Source organism: Mizuhopecten yessoensis, unplaced genomic scaffold (assembly GCF_002113885.1).
Source record: "Mizuhopecten yessoensis strain PY_sf001 unplaced genomic scaffold, ASM211388v2 scaffold7897, whole genome shotgun sequence".
Classification (NCBI taxonomy): Eukaryota; Metazoa; Mollusca; class Bivalvia; order Pectinida; family Pectinidae; genus Mizuhopecten; species Mizuhopecten yessoensis.
In genome coordinates, this window is record NW_018407277.1 from 16,156 (window position 1) to 35,339 (window position 19,184).

The 19,184-nt window shown below is 36.6% G+C and overlaps 1 protein-coding gene across 1 annotated transcript in view; it reads right to left on the reverse strand.

The window, feature by feature from the left end:
- Nucleotides 1-332: 332 nt before the first annotated feature.
- Nucleotides 333-19,184, reverse strand: part of LOC110454472 (neuropeptide SIFamide receptor-like) — a 78,467-nt gene continuing 59,615 nt past the window's right edge. Inside the window, exons 2-3 of the mRNA XM_021503976.1 lie at nt 3,333-3,432; nt 333-1,362 (exon numbers count right to left, since the gene is read on the reverse strand). Of these exons, the coding sequence (XP_021359651.1) occupies nt 546-1,362; nt 3,333-3,432 (917 nt within the window). The 3' untranslated portion in view covers nt 333-545. The remainder of the gene's footprint in view (nt 1,363-3,332; nt 3,433-19,184) is intronic.

The following is a 19,184-nucleotide window of genomic DNA, read 5'->3' on the forward strand; positions in this document are numbered from 1 at the left end:
CAAACAGTGATGCTGTTTTAGTAGCGGGAACGTAGATTGGGTCCATTTTTAGACTTTGATTGCTTTCCTACTTTTTCCACAAACATTACTGAGTGTGGCATCGAAAAACAGAAAAAAAACCTTAAACATTAAACAACATTTCCTACACATCTGAATGGGTCCAAACCTAATTCCTCAAATTTATTCTCATATTCCCTGTGTAGTATAACGGAAGTTTCCTTTCCCTTAACGCTTCCGGTGTTCCATAACCGATATATTGATGATAAATTATTAACACAATCTATTACAGTATCTAAATTAAATGCAAAGCATAATCAAGTAGGCTGTACCGATTGGAACCTGTTTATTCATTAACATGTACATATCCAAACAAACGGAAGCAAATGTTAAACATGTACAATAGTCAAAAATATACAATAATCATTTAGCACTTAATAAATATCATAAAATGAATTTCTTTTAAAAGGATAACAATGCTTTTGTACAATCTGTCAGTTTACCTTTATCACTATATCCTTCTCAGCCGCCTTGCTCAGTGACAATAGTCAGCTACCGGATGTGGATGTATCGTCATCTTCCTTTCTAAAGGAAACAGTCATGTGACCATTCGAATATTCGACTGACATGAATTTGGCAGGAGAGTAAACTCGCGTTGGCCTTCTTGTCGAATCGGTTAAAGCCGTACCTCTACTAAAGGTGTCGGCTGTCATTGACTTATTTATCGTCGATTGGTGTTTCAGAACTTGATGGGAAGCGTCTCTATAACGATAGCAACGCAGCAAGGTTTTAAATCCCCTTCTGTACTTTTTGTTGAAAAGACAATAGATGAGGGGATTAATACAACTGTTAGACAAGCCGAGCCACTGCAGAGTCGGGATAACATATTTTGACAGAGTGACCACGATTTCATGTGTCAGATTTGGTGAGTAATAAAACACAAACCGCATGACGTACTGTGGCAGCCACGAAAGAGTAAATAAGGTCACAACCATGGCAAACATTTTCACCACTTTGATTTTAGATTTTTGTATCACACCGGAACTATTAGCCGAGTGACCAGGCGCATGTCTGTTCCAAACTCGGATGGTGATCATCATGTAGCACACCAGAATTAGCACGAGTGGGAGGGCGTAACAGAACAGAAACAGTGCGATGACAAAATAACCTCTCTGAAGGTCATAGGTCGGCCAGTGTGTACCGCACATCTTAATGGCGTAGGGCGGATCACCTATGAATTCCTCATAATAGATGAACACTGGAAGTTGTACAATGGATGCCACCGCCCAGATCATAACAAGGGCGACACGAGAGGTGAAGGTCGTAAACAATTTCCGCCGCCACGTGTTGCAAATTGCCATATATCTGAAAACATAGAAAAAAACGTGTATTACTTTCATGTTAAGAACAAATGCGGGGATTTTAAAAGGTACTTGTGCACTACTTACTACCGAGTATATGGATCATCTTTTTGACGATAATCACATATCCCCCTCCTGACCTTTATTCGTGTAGACGTTATACACCGGTATTCATTATAAAATTGCTTTTGAATTTTCACTGTTATCTGATATGCTCGGGTCGAGAAAAGAGTATAAATTCAAAGATATGCAATTGTATCCAATTATATATGCGTTATATTCAGTTGTATCGTACTTTTTTGCATATTGATTAGGTCGACGTCACCCACAGACGATCGCTCGTGCTAACACATATAGCCTCATTTACTGTTTTGTGTGTATGTATATATGCTGAAAGTCTTAATAAATAAAAACGGAAATATTAATGCATCTTTTGTATAGATATCCTCAATCACTTCAACTTGAATTCAGCAATATTTTACAACAAAATCAGTGCTGTTTTGGAAAACATTGTTGTGATTTAGTTAGTTTTCCTTGTAAACAATTCCCTATAATAAAGGCTGCACAACGGTAGAATGCTGCCTTTCCATCTTTTCTTGACGCCAATACTTGGTAAAGTGTTTCCCCAAGGTTGATATTTGATAGCGTAGACATTTCATCTGTAACAATGTTTTGAAAATCAAAAACACACTTTGTTGATAGTTTTCTGAGTTATGCGGATTAGTGTTTTTTTTTTTTTATCAAAATGGATAAAATGTCGTGTTCACTGACGAAGCAGGAGTGCAGTTTGCAGTATCACAGTAGTAAATCAAACTATGAAACGGTCACCGTGGTCACGACAGAGAAAGGCTAGGCTTCTGCCTCAAATCGGTGATGTTTTGAAAATGCAACCTGATTGATTGAGTTGAGATCTTGACCATTTTAATCAGGGTTGTCACGCACCAGACTTATTCAATAATTATATATCACTATACAATATGAAAGAGTCTCCATTATTTTGATGAAAAAAAATGGTACATGTACGGCGGAGATTTTCAGCAACTTTAGTCAGAAAAGTCCTTCCATAATTTCAATTATTTTCATGAAATTATCTATTAACATGAAACGTGTTATCATTGTTAATTCAAGTTGAATGTGATTTAATGTCTATTATCTTATATTTTACATGTTTTTCTCCCTTTGTAGTAGGAAAAGATAATCTTTCCTCCATTAACATAGATAGTTTTCTCCTATTTTATTTTTCCGCCACCCTTAGGGTATGGTTTTTCTGGCAGGGCTTGGCAATAACTTATGTCATCACAATCGGCTCTCGAGAGGAGAGGTCATGATATACATGCAAATCAGGAAAACCCCCAGATGATAAATACTGGTAACAAATTGTTTTCAGCATGGTATTGGAATGATTGGAGAAAAATAACCCTATCTAGAGTGTGTGACATGGAAATCCCCAGGAGGCAAGAAGCATGCGGTATATATTGACGTCATAAGAGTGAATGGTAAGCGTGACGTCATAATTGTTTTTAATACGCGACATTCCGTCTTTGCGTATTGCAGAGTTATCTTCTCATGGGAGCAGGGATTGATTGTTACGTCACTTGTTTGTGAGAGTAACGTCATCAATTTGTGAGAAAACGACGTAATTTCTCATACAGACCAATGACGTAACAATCAATACCTGCTCCCAAGAGAAGATAACTCTGCAATACGCAAAGACGGAATAGTCTTTTGTTGACAAGCATGCCAGACTATTGCCATGTTTAGTTGTAAATTAAACGCAAGAATGGAAGAAAAACAACCATCCCCTACCATGAGGTTATAACAAAAAAAATATTTAGCCCTTTTGGTGATTTTTGGCAACTAACCGTCGGCAGAGCCTCGGATAGGACAACCAAAATAGTTACCCCTCCTGTTTGAGCTTATTCTGTCGCACCCTGAACGTAGTGGAATATTGTTTCATGGCATTAAAGTACATACCTATCCACGGCAATAACAGCCAAAGTGTTGACAGACGCGCAGACAGACACATGTTGGATGAAGGGCGTGGTCTTGCACAGGACCGAACCAAATGGCCATCCTGCAATACGAGAAAATAGATATCGATATTAAAGACACATTATTAAAAACATGTTTTGTAGGAGTTAATCCCATTGTGTCACTGTGCGGCCTTCATCAAACTTAATATGACAGTAGTTCCATCCACTAATATAATTTACAATACACTCTACCATACAGTAATTACAAGAGAGGACACATTTATATACAATAGTGCGTGATTAGTCAAGGTGTGAAGATTTCTTAAAATGTCCTGTTCTTCCCTGCTAACGATCTGTGTTAATCTCGAACAAATCAGGTCTTTATTGGATTAAGTTTCTTATATCCATTGCAGTTGGTTTTAATATTGATTAATTGTACATTTTAAAAACAGATAAATTAAATGGCAAACTAAAAAAGCTATTATTTTTTCATATAACAAATCAGGAAAATTAGATAATATGTCCATCGTATAAACAAAAATTTCCATTTATGAGTTTAAGATAACCTTTCAAATACCACTTACAATGGTAACCGTCGGACATATTAGATAAATCACCAAACACATGGGCAATGCTATCTGTTTGGTGTTTGAGATAATTTTCTTAACACATATTTCCAATCGTAAAAGATTTTTCACTAACTAATCACGATATAATTTTAATCAACAAATCATTTCACAGATATTTCACTAATAAGTAAACACGTCAGTAATTCCACTTAAATATCTAAGAAAAAACACATAGTATTTTCAGGATTTGCCACAAACGACAAATCATGAAAACATTGCATTAAGAGGTTTACCATCAATATATAACTATTCTTTATTGTAAGTCAATTTCAAAAAGTCGTATAAATCCATTAAGACTCCTTCAAACCAAATTATGAAATAATCTATTAAACCCTCTGTCATCAGCAAATGTAAAAATACATATGTTTTTACGAGGAACAATAACACTAACTGTCAAACAAGAGTAGTGGAAAGTCTGAAATATATCGTCATCAGTTGCTTAATACGCATATTTAGGATAAAACTGGTGTTGATTTCCGAATATATATATATATATATATATATATATTTTTTTACGAAGTATTCCCACAGCGTTTTAAAATTAGTAGTGGTGATTCACCAAAACAAACTAACGTCACCTGTCACGAGAAAACATTTTAATTTAAGAGAAAATATCCAAAATAGAAAAATCTTTTCCCAACAATTGTTCTTAACTTCTCAAACTTCTCACACTGACAATCGATGATAATGAATGTATCATGCTACTGGTAGGTGGTATAACGTAGTATAAAGATCACAATCAAACACACAGTAGTACTTCTCTTGGAGAAATAGTTCCATTGTTGTTTTTTGTTATCAGTGGACACGTTTAGATATCTACTTAATTCCAAATACAAATTTAAGGCATGCACTTCAATAATATTTTCTTTATTATACATCTGAATCATTGGCACATGGTGATGGATTAAGCCAGCAACATGTTCATCACATACATAAGTATACATAATGTTTATTATATCCCTCACAATAAATGAAATAAGGTTAATAAAACAGCTATAATTCGTTAAATGTGTTTTATAACCAAACGGTAAATAGTGTAGACATGAAATGTACTGGGATATGGCATGGCACATGACCAAGTAGGAGTGGCGCCTGACGGTTGTTCTTGTATTCTATCCAGGCAGTATCATACTCACACTGGCACGCAAACCACACTTGTCAATTAGGAAGAAATGTATGTCTTGTTGAATTTCAAATTTAACTCTAATTGAAAATACAGACTCATAAACTCAGATTACAGTACATTTTTAAAGACAAGCTAAACCTTGACTATAAAGAAAATAGCTTGTTTGCAAATGTTGATCTCATTCTTTATAGCTTTTATTTTTCAAATGTTTTCCAAAATGTCTAATGTTTATGTAAGCTACACCTATAAAGCTGGTCAAAAGTACATAAATAACAACTCACTAACAAGTGCGATGCTATAATGAAATACATCCCCTTCTGAAATATGTGGGCCACTGTTAATCAATGTTTTATTCCTTGCTTTACTTTCTATTTTAAGCACCCTGTCTTTTCTTTAGTGAATCGCTCTCAAGCGCTCAATATCAGGGAATGAAGACCATATGTATTCGATTCGAGCAGGATGATGCGAGTGCAACTTTACACGAGCGATCTTTACACATGTGGTCAATTTAAGTTTCTCTACATTTATGGGAGTGTACGTGTAAGCTGGGGATGGTAAAGGTGTTTTGCTTATTATTGCTCAAAATTTACAGCGGCTTATTCATAATGCAAATATTACATAACAGTATATCACAAAAACTTCCACACTCTACAAAAAGTGTTTTGTAATCTAATAGAATATGAAGGAGGTGCTATAAGGTTGTGAAACAATGTGTATGTGTCTTGCTGAAGGACAGCACCACATCCCGACGTTTGCACTGTGTACCAACACACAAAATATAGTGTATACCCAAAATAGTTTAGCTAGTATATACCATTGTCTGCGATGTGATATAAACCTATCGTTTATACAAGTCACTGTAGTCAATAAAAGTGTACCATAACACCTAGGGTTTATAGCTGTACCAGTTTCTAATACCAATTGATTGACACGCCCTAAAACGGGTTTTATTACCAAACCGTTATTTAATGTTGATCCAATTTCGTTTCAAATTGTTGAGCTATTTATTTTTAAATACATTCCGAAAGTTGAAACACACAGAGGAATACAGATTGACTTAACTGCAATATAATTCCTCGTTGTAAGGAAGGACTTGGCAGTTTAATGGTCACGGTATACTGTGTGGGGCCCCAGATCTTCCGATATTAGGTCTACTTGAAACAAAAGCATGTCTACATTCCATGCTCCTGTGTATGCCAAAGATTTGTCAGTAAACAACAAATGCTGAAGTATTCGTATTTGAAAACAAATTCGTATTTTTCATGTTGGTTATTTGAATAGTTAAAACGATTGACTTCTGCACGTATAGTGTAACGGTACATACTATATGTATCTTGAATATAGATACATATAGTATGTATCTATATTCAAGTAAGGTATCAATCATGTGTGAACGAAAGCATAACTATACATATTTATAACTCATGAAGGTCTTTGTGGCGTTTTTTGGCAACCCCACTTGAGTTAGCTGTTATAGTTTGAAGTAGTAGCTGCCTTCAATCTAATCAAAATCAGATCTCTCATTACAATACGTATCTGCTGTATCTCCTGGATTAAACTATTTACTGGTTTTCTACCGTTCATTGCTTTCTTTCACTTCTCTCCTCTTCGCTTTTGATGTTGCACGTTTGCCAGTGCAAGGAAGGCAGTTGCTTGAAGCACAGGCCTGGACACAAGAAAGTCCTTAAAACAGTAGCTGTTTATTCCTGCTAAATGTTCAGCAATTATGGAAATGCCAACTGGTTAACCCATTCTCAGTATAACCTGACCGGGTGGAATGCTACTCAGTATAACCGGACCGGGTGGAATGCTACTCATTATAACCTGACCGGGTGGAAGGCTACTCAGTATAACCTGACCGGGGGGAATGCTACTCAGTATCACCTGACCGGGTGGAATGCTTCTCAGTATAACCTGACCGGGTGGAATGCTACTCAGTATAACCTGACCGGGTGGAATGCTATGCTGGGTGGCTTTGGCATGGTATTTTAGTGAGATGACACTATAAAGCCGGCATCAGAGCAACGCTTTCGCGAGGAGGCAATTGCCACAACATATCCTGCTTCCAACACACGAACACATGCACGCATGTATTACCCACACGAAGCCCCGTTCTTAAATGACCCTAAATATTGACATATTAAACCAAACCAAACGATCTTCTTCTCCTCCTGCCGTCAGCTAATTATTCTTTTTTCGACCCCGCATTTCTTCTTTCTATCTCTCCTTAAATATTTAAAAAAATGTACCCCTCTTTTTTTCTCTCTTTCGCTCTGCTGGCATAAAACATTTGCTCTTTTGTACTTCCCACTTCTTCTCTCTGTCTTACGTGGCATTACCTATATACTCTTTTTCTACTTCTCCTTATGTCTCTCTGTCTCTCCTGGTGTCAAATATTTACTTTAATTCTTGTTACCTCTCTCTTACTGCGTAGCATTAGCTATTTACTCTCTTTTTACTCTCCTTACTCTTCTCTATATCTCTCCTGTTATCAACTGTTTACTCAATGTCTACCCCTCATTACTTCTCTCTATATCTCTCCTGTTATCAACTGTTTACTCAATATCTACCCCTCATTACTTCTCTTTATATCTCTCCTGTTATCAACTGTTTACTCAATGTCCACCCCTTATTACTTCTCTCTATATCTCTCTCCTGTTATCAACTGTTTACTCAATGTCCACCCCTCATTACTTCTCTCTATATCTCTCCTGTTATAAACTGTTTACTCAATGTCTACCCCTCATTACTTCTCTCTCTATCTCTCCTGTTACCAACTGTTTACTCAATGTGTACCCCTCATTACCTCTCTATCTATCTCTCCTGTTATCAACTGTTTACTCAATGTCTACCCCTCATTACTTCTCTCTCAATCTCTCCTGTTAGCAACTGTTTACTCAATGTGTACCCCTCATTACCTCTCTCTCTATCTCTCCTGTTATCAACTGTTTACTTAATGTCTACCCCTCAATACTAATCTCTATATCTCTCCTGTTATAAACTGTTTACTCAATGTCTACCCCTCATTACTCCCTCTATGTCTCTAGGCAACAACTATGCACACTTTTCCCGTCCCAACTGTTTAACCTTTACCGTATCTGTGTCCCGGTTTGACCTGAGAAGGACACATCTTCATATAAATCCAAACACACGGACATTAGAAATGAAAAATAGCGTTCAATCACGCACAGCGTGTATTTGTCGGTAGAATGTACCAATTACTCCTGACATATTGTTGGAGCATCGACTGTAATAATGACAAGTAAATTTGGTTTAGGAAAGTCAACCCTTGACTCCACGTTTAGCAACGTTGAATTCTAGGGAAAGGAATGTCTCCCCCAATAAGACCTTGCCGTATATGTTACGGTACCAAATAGCATTTGCTTTAGCCTTTACTCCTTCATAATTAGATATATTATATACGTACAATGTCAACTAATGTTGAACTTTGATGGTACATATAAAGTGCTTTCGTTGGACATTATGTGGTCTTAAGTACATTAATTTCCATAGCTGTATGTCAATCAATTCACTTCCCTCGGATACTAAACTAGAAAACATCAGCCGACTTTGACATCAGCATTCGATGATAGGTCAAGTAAAAAACCCCACACTTTATCAGGGTCAGCAACACGACCAGAGTCGTGAAGGGCGATTTTTAGAATATACCACACAATTTATTGCTATTTCATGCATATACAAAGTAGATAAAGAAAGTCCACATAACATTGTAAGTATATTACCAATATTAGCTGGTTATCCTAATGGAATACATACGTCAACAATGTACTTGCTGTCAACTAGCACAAACTTAAACACATATATAATCCATTTTTAATATCCGGTACCTACAGTCATATGCCTCGCAATTCTTTAATGAAGACACAGCCCAAGACAGCAATGAATGTGCCCTTTTAGTTATAATAACATATATAAATATACAAATACGCTGTACATGGGAATCTCATTTAACGCCATATATTGATTTTATTGATTAATTAATCTCAGTTTGAGCTTTTAGGACGCAATTTAATAATAAACTTACCTCGGGCATTTCCACATAGATTTTGGCGCGGAAACACAACCGGATAAATACTTCCGTTAGCTTTCCCTTACGATGCGTCATTTGATTAACTCTTTGAAGACAAGCTAAGCATTCTAAAAGGACTAAAGAGGTAGAATATTGGTTTATCTATCGGTAATGGTTACTTGAATATCTACGCTCTTGGACGAGTATATATATATGTATTTTACACCGATCTACAAATACAGGAAGAGCCTCGAATTCATGCTCCGCCATCAAATCTTCGGGCAAAGATATACTCGAAAATCTAACCATTACACACAATATATGATGAAGCAAGACATGCCCCGAAAATGGTTACATGTAGATTAGAGATAAAACAGTGATGTTCATTTTAATGTACCTTCAAAACAGAGTAGTTCTGGCAAAGAAATAATAATACTTCATTATAATATTATACTCAAGTGAATTACAGAATAGTTAAACAATTTTGCCGTGTACTCATCATCGGACGCAAGCTAAAGGTAAATATTTCTCTAATATGACCTTGAATCATTACATAAACTGGCGTTATGTGAGCTTGATTTATTAATTTATTCTAACCCTCTAACTCTCTGTGATTTATCAGTAAAAAATCACTTTCATTGAGCTCAACATCAGAGAAAAAGAAACTACAGCTCAGCACTTACTGACGTAATCAAATGTCATTGTCAACAGGGGAAGACAAAACACAGGAAACGACATAAAAACGGACGAAATGACATTAAGTACCGGAACAGAAACGGAAGGCACCATAGAGTGTTCCAGTAGGGCAAGCTTTTCTTTCACAGCATGTGTCATCACAAACCAAGAAACATTTGTCGGTCACCTCGGATCAAACGAAACTAGGCTTGGAACTGAATTCCAAAAGAATGGGAAACAATAAACCAGTGTTTATTATCCAAAACTGTTAATTTTGTGTGTTCTGCAAGATGGCCGGATTCTCCTTCAAGTTTCACATACATATCTTATAATCATCTCTCTACTTTGTACTAAGATTTCCAGGGACCAACATCGCTTGTATATACCTTTCAACGAATCTTAACCCTCCAATTTATGCGAAACATTATAAGAACCTCTGACTAAAATTTCCATTGCTAATACATCATTGTAGTATTTTGAGATGAATGAACTTTTTTCACTCTCTTTTTAGTCATGATCATTTCCGTAAAATGGTTCCGGTATTTGGCAAGGTTGTTATCAACGTTTGGTTATTTTGGAAACTGAATTAGTATATGTAAGCATACTTCATATATTGAATGACAAATAGGTAAGCCCTCGCGAGATTCAATACCTTAGTGTGTCTCTTTAGGATTGTTCTGCGTGCCATGTTCAGTGAGACGCACAGAGACGTGCATATATTTTGCTTTTCTTGTGTTTCTATTTTAATTTTATTTCAAAATAAAAAGATACAATTTATACTTTGTATAGCCTGCAAATTCCACATATAGTTATTACTTCGTCAATATTTACACGTCGGTATCGACGACGGCCTACAGAGTTGTTTACGGGCGATAAATTATGACGAAGTTATTAGATTTTTATCAACCCCCTCTGGCAACTATCCAAGTCTCTTAATCAAGTTTGATGCTGGAAAAACTACACATATATTTAATGGGGCTGTTTCTATATGATAGACAAATGGTTTTTGGAAGACATCACTTGAAGGAAGTATTGGATTTCAATGAAACTGGCCGGTAAACTAACGTTACAAGTTCCTCGTTAAAGTTTGGTGCCCGACCAAAGACTGCTGCGATCACACTTTCTGATGGTTTTCGGGCAATATGTTTAAAAACAATTATCTTATTTAGATTATTCATATATATATTTACAACCAATGTCTGCCAGTACAGTTCTAACAAGCATTTCGTGGTATTTGCAGCATTAAACCATGTCCGTTTTTTGTGCAATGGAGGTCTGTTAATTATTCGGCTATCCCTGTAATGGTCTACTTTTTCTTGTATTGGCCGGCTATCCATGTAAAGGACCATTTTTTCTTGTATTCGCTGGCTATCCCTGTAATGGCCGACTTGTTCTAGCATTTGCTGGCTATCCCTGTAATGACCGACTTTTTCTTGTATTGGCCGGTTGTCCCTGTAATGACCGACTTTTTCTTGTATTGGCCGGCTGTCCCTGTAATGACCTACTTTTTCTTGTATTGGCCGGTTGTCCCTGTGATGGCCTCCTTTTTCTTGTATTTGCCGGCTGTCCCTGTAATGACCTACTTTTTCTTGTAATTGCTAGCAATCCTTGTAGTGGCCTACTTTTTCTTGTATTTGCCGGCTGTCCCTGTAATGGTTTATTTTTTCTTGTATTGGCCGGCTATCCCTATAAAGGCCCATTTGTTTTGCTGGCTATCCCTGCAATGGCCTACTTTTTCTTGTATTTGCCGGCTATCCCTGTAAAGGCCAACTTTTTTCTTGTCTTTGCTGGATATCCCTGCAATGGCCTACTTTTTCTTGTATTGGCCGTCTGTTTCTGTAATGATCGCCTTTTCTTGTATTGGTAGGCTATCCCTATAAAGGCCGATTTTTTTCTTGTGTTTTCCGGCTGTCCCTGTAACTGCCGACTTTTTCTTGTATTTTCATGCCTTTTTTTTTGTTGTAATTGCCGGCTATACCCCTTATGGCCTTTTTTTTTATGTTGGCCGGCTATCCCTGAAATGATCTCCTTTTTTTACATGTATTGGCCGATTGCCCCCATATTGGCCGACTTTTCCTTGTGCTAACCAACGTTTGGATACGTACCTTTATTATATCAGAATATATTTATGGTGTTTTTGGTATACAAACGTATATGTATACATACTATGACACCTTCGAGAAGATAATAATATCTTTCCTTGTTCAATCTGAAGGACACTTTTATCATAAGGAATTTTATATTGAAATCCTGGGAATGCTTTATCAAAGTATCTGTACATGTTTCCTCAATTTGCCATCATCATTTTAGACCAAGACATGAAAGTAATGTACGGATATTCTAAAGAAGCAGTAATGATGTTGCTTGTTTGCTCTTGCTCACTAGTGACAGGTTTCGTCAGCTTGGTTCTCTGTATAGTTGCTATGTACTGTCAAGCTGTCAGTAGTACGACGAATATGAAATACAGGTATCGTGCGGTAACGTGATACACGCTAGCGATGTCATCCAAAGTTCAACGAAAAAGATACAATGTAAAACAGGTCTCTAACCAGATTTCACATTCTTTTCTAGATACGAAATATATTCATAGAAACTTATTTAGTTGCATCCAAACACTTTTGGTGTTCACTTGATGTACTCAGATTTCAGCGTTTTAGATTAAAACTTGACCCGATCGACGTGAACATCTATTGTTCCCAAAGAAACCTGAAAGTGTTGATATCTGAAGTTCCCATTTATACTCGAAAGACGTGAACATCAAACGTTACCATAGCTACTCAGTGGAGGTGAACAACTGACGTTCTAGTAGACATTTGACGGGCGTAAACATCCAACGTTCCCACCGATACCTGACTGATGTAAACATTCGACGTTTTTACAGATACCTGACTGATGTAAACATCTGACGTTCCCATAGATACCTGACCAATGTGAACATCTGACGCTTCCGCAGAAATCGGCTGGATATAACCATCAGGCGTTTCATTAGATACCAAACGCATGTAAACATCAAAATCATCTTAGCTACTCACCGAAAATGAACATATAAACCCAGTCGAAATACCTAAAATAATTGCAATAAGCACATCAGTCGAATTGAGAAAGCACATTTCGCGCATCAGTAATCCTTTGCATTGGGTAATCGAATGCTGTTATCGAGGAATTGCAATATCAAGCAAGGGATGGGCAAAAGTGCATTCATTGCCAACTTTACAGTCACGGATCAGACGTACCATCATCGTATTACTGTGTATTCCTATACAACTCCTCATTTCTCCGGGACAGACCAAGACATGTGGTTATAATACCGCCAATACATTTGTCGATAAATGACCTAAAGTAGCAAAATTATATGTATTCAGTCATGTAGGAGTGAAACTTAGATTCAATATATATTTAATCTAATATGGAAGCTGCAGAGGTTTAGGATAGGAAAATTACACCCTCGGAGTTTGCAAACGAGTGCAAAACCATTGGCAAGCGTCGGGTTTTACGCAATTTGAATTTTCCGATTCTACACCCCTGGGCATGAAAGAGTCTTTATTAAGTTATAGTGCTGCTATACAGGTAATTTATTTAATTGGGTAAATGATGTTACACACTATTTTCTTTTGGCTTCAGTGATGTATTGACAGGGTCCTTACAACCGTAACAGTATATTGTACCTACAGAGTAAAGCAGAGAGGTTTTTATCAACGTCAGCAGTATTTAATTGGTCTGCTTAAGTACTCAACACAATGTATTATGTAAAAGCATTTGGTAAATCTACCGTACAATAATATTTGACAAAATGTATGCCTAAGAAATATCAAATTTGCTATCCACTTGTCCGCATACAACTGAGCTATTGCGACAGGGAAATATGATAATATAAATATAAAAATAGAAAACAAAAGAATCCGCAACAGGTGTAAATCAGATGTGATAGATGAATACCATTTTATCATTTGAACATGTGAAACGTACAAGGGGCTGAAGTTAGCAGCGATTAGTTATTTGGACTTCGATATGTTCGAATAACTGAACCGCTGCTTTCAGCGGATTCGTTATTCAAGATTTTTAATAACTTGTTCTGATGTCACTGGAAAGCTTATCTCTTGCAATCAATATGTTCATTATTTCAAGTCACTCATTTCAATGACTAAACTTCGGCCAGCAGCGGATTTCTCATTTGAATTTGGAATTAAAATAAACCGCATGTACGCATGCGCCAACATGAGTAAATCCTGATGTTCACATTCCTCCTTCCATTACACAATGCTACCGTTAACAATCCTGACCTGATATCTCAGTTTCCCCACCACACGTTAAGGAAAAGTATCGAACGTGCAATTATGGCATGGTTAGAAAAATCAGTAATGCAATCGATAAAGTGTACGAATCGGCATTGGATCAACACGTCGTTAGGTTACTAAGGTAATCAGCATTTTTCTATAGCTGTGTTTATTCTGCGGACTGTGGAAGATTAAAAACCACCAGGAGTACAGGTACCACTGTTGATTGTCGTTGTTTTATCACTGTTTTAAAGTCTCTCAATTCCAAATAGTAATCGCTTTGAATTCAACACTCGGATAAAAAAAAACACGAGTATCTATGATTTCGATAACTTCTTTTTTTTTATCGTGGCCACAATTCACATTTCAGGATGAATATTACTAAAATCAATGTTGGTCGCATCATGTTTGGTTCATTCAGTTTAGGGACTTTGTCTTTATTTGTTTCTCTCCCTCCTCTCTGTTCAAGAAAATACGAATACGTCATACCAAGCTAGACTATTGACGAACGTTTTGATTTTGCGGTCTGATAAGTAAATTATTGAAGATTTAAGAAAGATTTCCTGATACAACTTTAAAACAGCTGAAGACAACTTTGTTCGGTTGTATAAAATTGTAGTCTTATATAACAGATAAATCTTTTTTTTGCGATGCATTTTGTTAAGAAATAATCTCGCTGAAACAGCTTACCCACTAAATCAGCTTTAGTCGTTTTAAAAGCACAAACAATTCAGTCACTGCGGAGAAGATCATCGTCATATGGCGTTTATATATCTTTAAGTAAACTAAGAAACTGTATAAATTGAAAAAAACATAGGTCAAATTATAATAGTTTCAAGTTGTCATAGGCGAACGTGAGTCAGTGATGTTCCCAGCGTCGAAGAGTCGCCCGTAAATGACAACCATTTGATTGATCCCGTTAAGTACAACAAAAGTTATAAAAAGGTGGTTAGGTTAATCACAGTTTAATGACTGTTTTCAACCTTTAATAATTTTGTCAATATACAAGGTGAACTCTCACAACTTTGCATGTACATTCACTCAACTACATATTTGATATCTGGAAAGTTGTAACTAATTCAATGGTTGTGTCTGGAAGATACACAAAACATAAGTTTGCTCTTACTAGTATCACTGATTAAGCTAATTACCTTTTGAACTACTAGGCCCTGGGGTTCCCACTTAATTCAGCTCGTCAAATTGAGAAAGAAAAAAGATGGACTATGTGAGAAAGATTGATCGTACCCATAGAAGGGCTGTCATTCAACAGGCAGTCAAAAGATAAAATTAAACAACGTCAACGTGTATTGATACCAAGTAGGTAACTGACCTGCAGTGCACAGATCCAATGTACCATCACACACACACTATAATACACAACCAGCTTGTATTACAAGGAGCGGTTAAGTACATTGAAGTGCCTGGCAAACAGAAGATGTGCCCTCGTATGATTCACAATGAGTTGTTTGAGGGTGATCCTGATGTTGATTCATGTGGGAATCATTGTTTCACCAACGTCCTGCACGTTCTCTATCTGTTATACATGACCATGGCTACCGCCTATGGATCAATCATGAAGATTGTTTATAAATAAACTAAACGAATTCCGAGTGTTTAACTCATTAAGCAAACATACGTGTTCATAACGGTCACAGCTCGACTTTTCTTAACAACGTTCCATGCGGTACACATGATTATAAGTACAATCGAGTGATTTTGGTTATAAAGAAAGCAAATAATACAGTGCCACCCCACTCATTAATTCCAATTGTTGCTGACATGTGGATACATAAATTATTGTAGCTGGAATTTAATTCATTGCTCAACATAACTATACTTTATTGTTTAAGGAAAAAATGACGTGACGTCGAAACTGCTTAGAAATTATCAATTCGACAATGAAGGAACATGCATTACCGAAAATATTAGTTTAGGTGTCACTTACGATTTGATTTTATAGAAAACAGTGCTACTGAAATGTTATTCTAATAATAAATTTTGAGTTTTTCTTCCAGAAATTGAGGGAAAAGAACACTTTAAACGGAACCTCTCGGCAGTTTTTCCCTGTTGGAATCCGAGATCAGTAAAGTAGAGGAATCATACATACTGTGTACAGACAAATAAGAGTGTTTATAAAATGTTAATGTAATATAATAATTTAGTACGCATAGGATAACATGTATATTGAAAATAAATACCTAGGTTAACGGTTGATTTGTTAACAGCGGTATGGTAAAAATAAAAGTGTTATCTTTTGAATTAGATTTTGTCTAAAGAGATAATTGTTGAGTATGGTGATGAATCGTAGTCTGTGTTATAATTAAGAGGTGATCAGCTGTTTTTGTCATGTGAACATGAACCTGAATAAAAGGCAATGCGTTTGAAATGTTCTAAACATATATTGAAATAGTACGGAAATTGCGACTCAAGAAGCAGTTTTAATTACCTACAAGGGACGAGACTAGAGCGTATAACCTTGAACTCCAGAGGGCATTAATAACAAGCGATGGCTGTAGAGAAATCAAGCAAGCCAGTGATTGCAAGACGTATTGAAACGCCAACAACGTTTTGTATGTATTTTATTTTTCAATTCTAATGAGCCTTTGGTTCACATACCGTAAAAGGAATGGAAAGGTTTCCAGCGACAAAGTACAGAAGTCTGTCAAACCGTTCTACATGATAAAGCGTCCAAGTAAATAGTTGAATGGCATCAAGCTAATTCACGACAATGCTTCATCCAACAGGTAGCACAGTATGACCACCCACCCTTTTTACAATCTCCTAGTCCCTGTGATTTCTTCCGGCTTCCTTTACTACAAAACATGCTCTTTTGGTAAAGGTATGCCTCTAGGTGTGCTCTGTATACAACATAATTGTGATTCCTGACACTAGTGACAGATTTTATTGAATGGCCCCGTGTAAATGACTAAATTACGGGCGCAGTGAGGATATATGTACCAGGGTTGCTGTCATACACCAACTTACTGCATATGAAGTTTGCCCAAGCGAAATCATGTTATAGTTTTTATATATGTATAGTCAATTCGGAACAGCGTACATTGTTTCGTGTGCTACGTTTGATCAAGCAATAAATTTTGATAATACACGTCAAGAGGATATCACATTTTGGAAAATTCTTTAATCTGCCACTTTTACATATATAAAGGCAATGATTTTCTTATGAAATGTCCGATTTCTCTTAAAAAGAAACTGGCAGTACAAAGTCTATGTATCGGGAAAGGTCGCTGTATTAATTGTACGTATTGTAACGTATTGAATTTAGTTGAATTTGAATTGTAGCTCAGGTCTTATATAAAGATTGTGTCCACAGCTAATATTAACACTCAAGGACCACAGTAAGTGGCGTCTGCCTGGAAACACAACTTGCCATCAGGTCAGATTATTCTGGCACATGGATCACCAGCGGTGTAACGAGAGATAACGACATAAACCAATGTAAACAAAACACAATCTAAATATGGTTTTGTTTTTATACGATTGCTAGCTATTTAAAGAATTATATCGGTGCAAAGGTGAAACAGACAAATTATAAACACAAAACGGATGTAGAGAGACTAATCCGAGCTCCCGCACAGTATGTTATCGACATACTTGAAGACAAACGAGTCAACTTGTCACAACAGACGGTTCCGACACATAACGGATCAGCATGTGCCATCTGGAGGGCCGGAAGAAAGGGCGTAAGAGTATAGAAAGAAGTAGGGTAATTACATTATGTCTGTTCAAGAAATCGGTTATATTGGTGTTGTTTGGTGCGGTCATAAACACATACCAGTAAAACCATTGGTCACTCTGTTGTCCTTTGGTGCGGTGTTAATATATATACACATGTACATACATTGGTCACTCTAGTGTCATTTGACGCGTTTATTTTATATTAGTGCTGCTGTGGTTTTAGTTAATCTTGCTTTGGTCGATTTGATAGGATGATGAATTGAGTTGGTCTTGAAACCAAGTTAATGAACTGCTTCGCAGTTCATGTTGAATTTGTTTCAAGACCAACTCAATTCATCACCCCATCAAATCGACCAAAACAAGATTCAATCCTTATATTTCAATTAACGCGTTATTTTTCAATAATTGAGACTTGTGAAGTCCATTCTGATCGTTTTTCACAGGTTTTGGAGCTTGTGCAAGTCTACGTATTGACGTAATGTAAATAAAATAGCCCGTCATTGAAGGACCATCAAACAACATGATGCTGTACGTTGATAGTTCAATACAGCCTAATTAGGTAGAAACTAAGCACAAAACCATATTTTCAATGTCATGTTTAATTTTTGTTGATGAATTCATAAGATATCAAATTTTCTGATAGGTCATCGCGGAAGAAAAATGTCTAGACGCGGTGCGCAGGCCCAGCTGCGAGTCAAAGGTAGCCATCTTTTTACCTAGCTCGAAATTGAGACCCGCTAATTTTCGAGGTTCTACATCTTCTGGAAAGTGAAGCTGCAGTCATTGAATGCAAAATTAGACAAGAAACCAGATGTGGCTTGAAAAGACAAAGCATTTGATATGACATTTGGCTGTTCGACTGTATTTCATATAAGACGGGACCACATGGATCTACCACAGGGGTTCATTACAAACGTCTTAAACTGATATGGGTCACAGCACACATGAACATACATTTATACACATATGCTATACTGATATGGGTCACAGCATACATAAACATATATTTATACATGTATACTTTCGACCACTATTAAGATTTGTATTCTGTCACCTTTTGTTAAACAATTACCAGTAAAGCGTATGCGTAGTTTGGTGTTGAAAATCTACAATTTGACAACTGAGGTGCTAGTCGATTCGGCTACGCTTTAAGAGTATGCACACTATGCATACATTATATGTTAGAGTATATGGGCTTCTTTATCTCGTCTTAGAACTGGTCTGTTGTGACATGCCAGAGGTCTTCCCTTAGATGCCGCTCAAACAGATTGTTCGTGTTCATCAATTGGTAATTATTCCAGTCAATAAACACGATTTAATCAAGAGGTATGTTCTCATATTGCCGATTTATGGTTTAAGATTTCCGTTTGTCTTCTTTCTCATCTGATAAATTCCTTCTACTCTTGGTTTTTAGTGTCTTTCC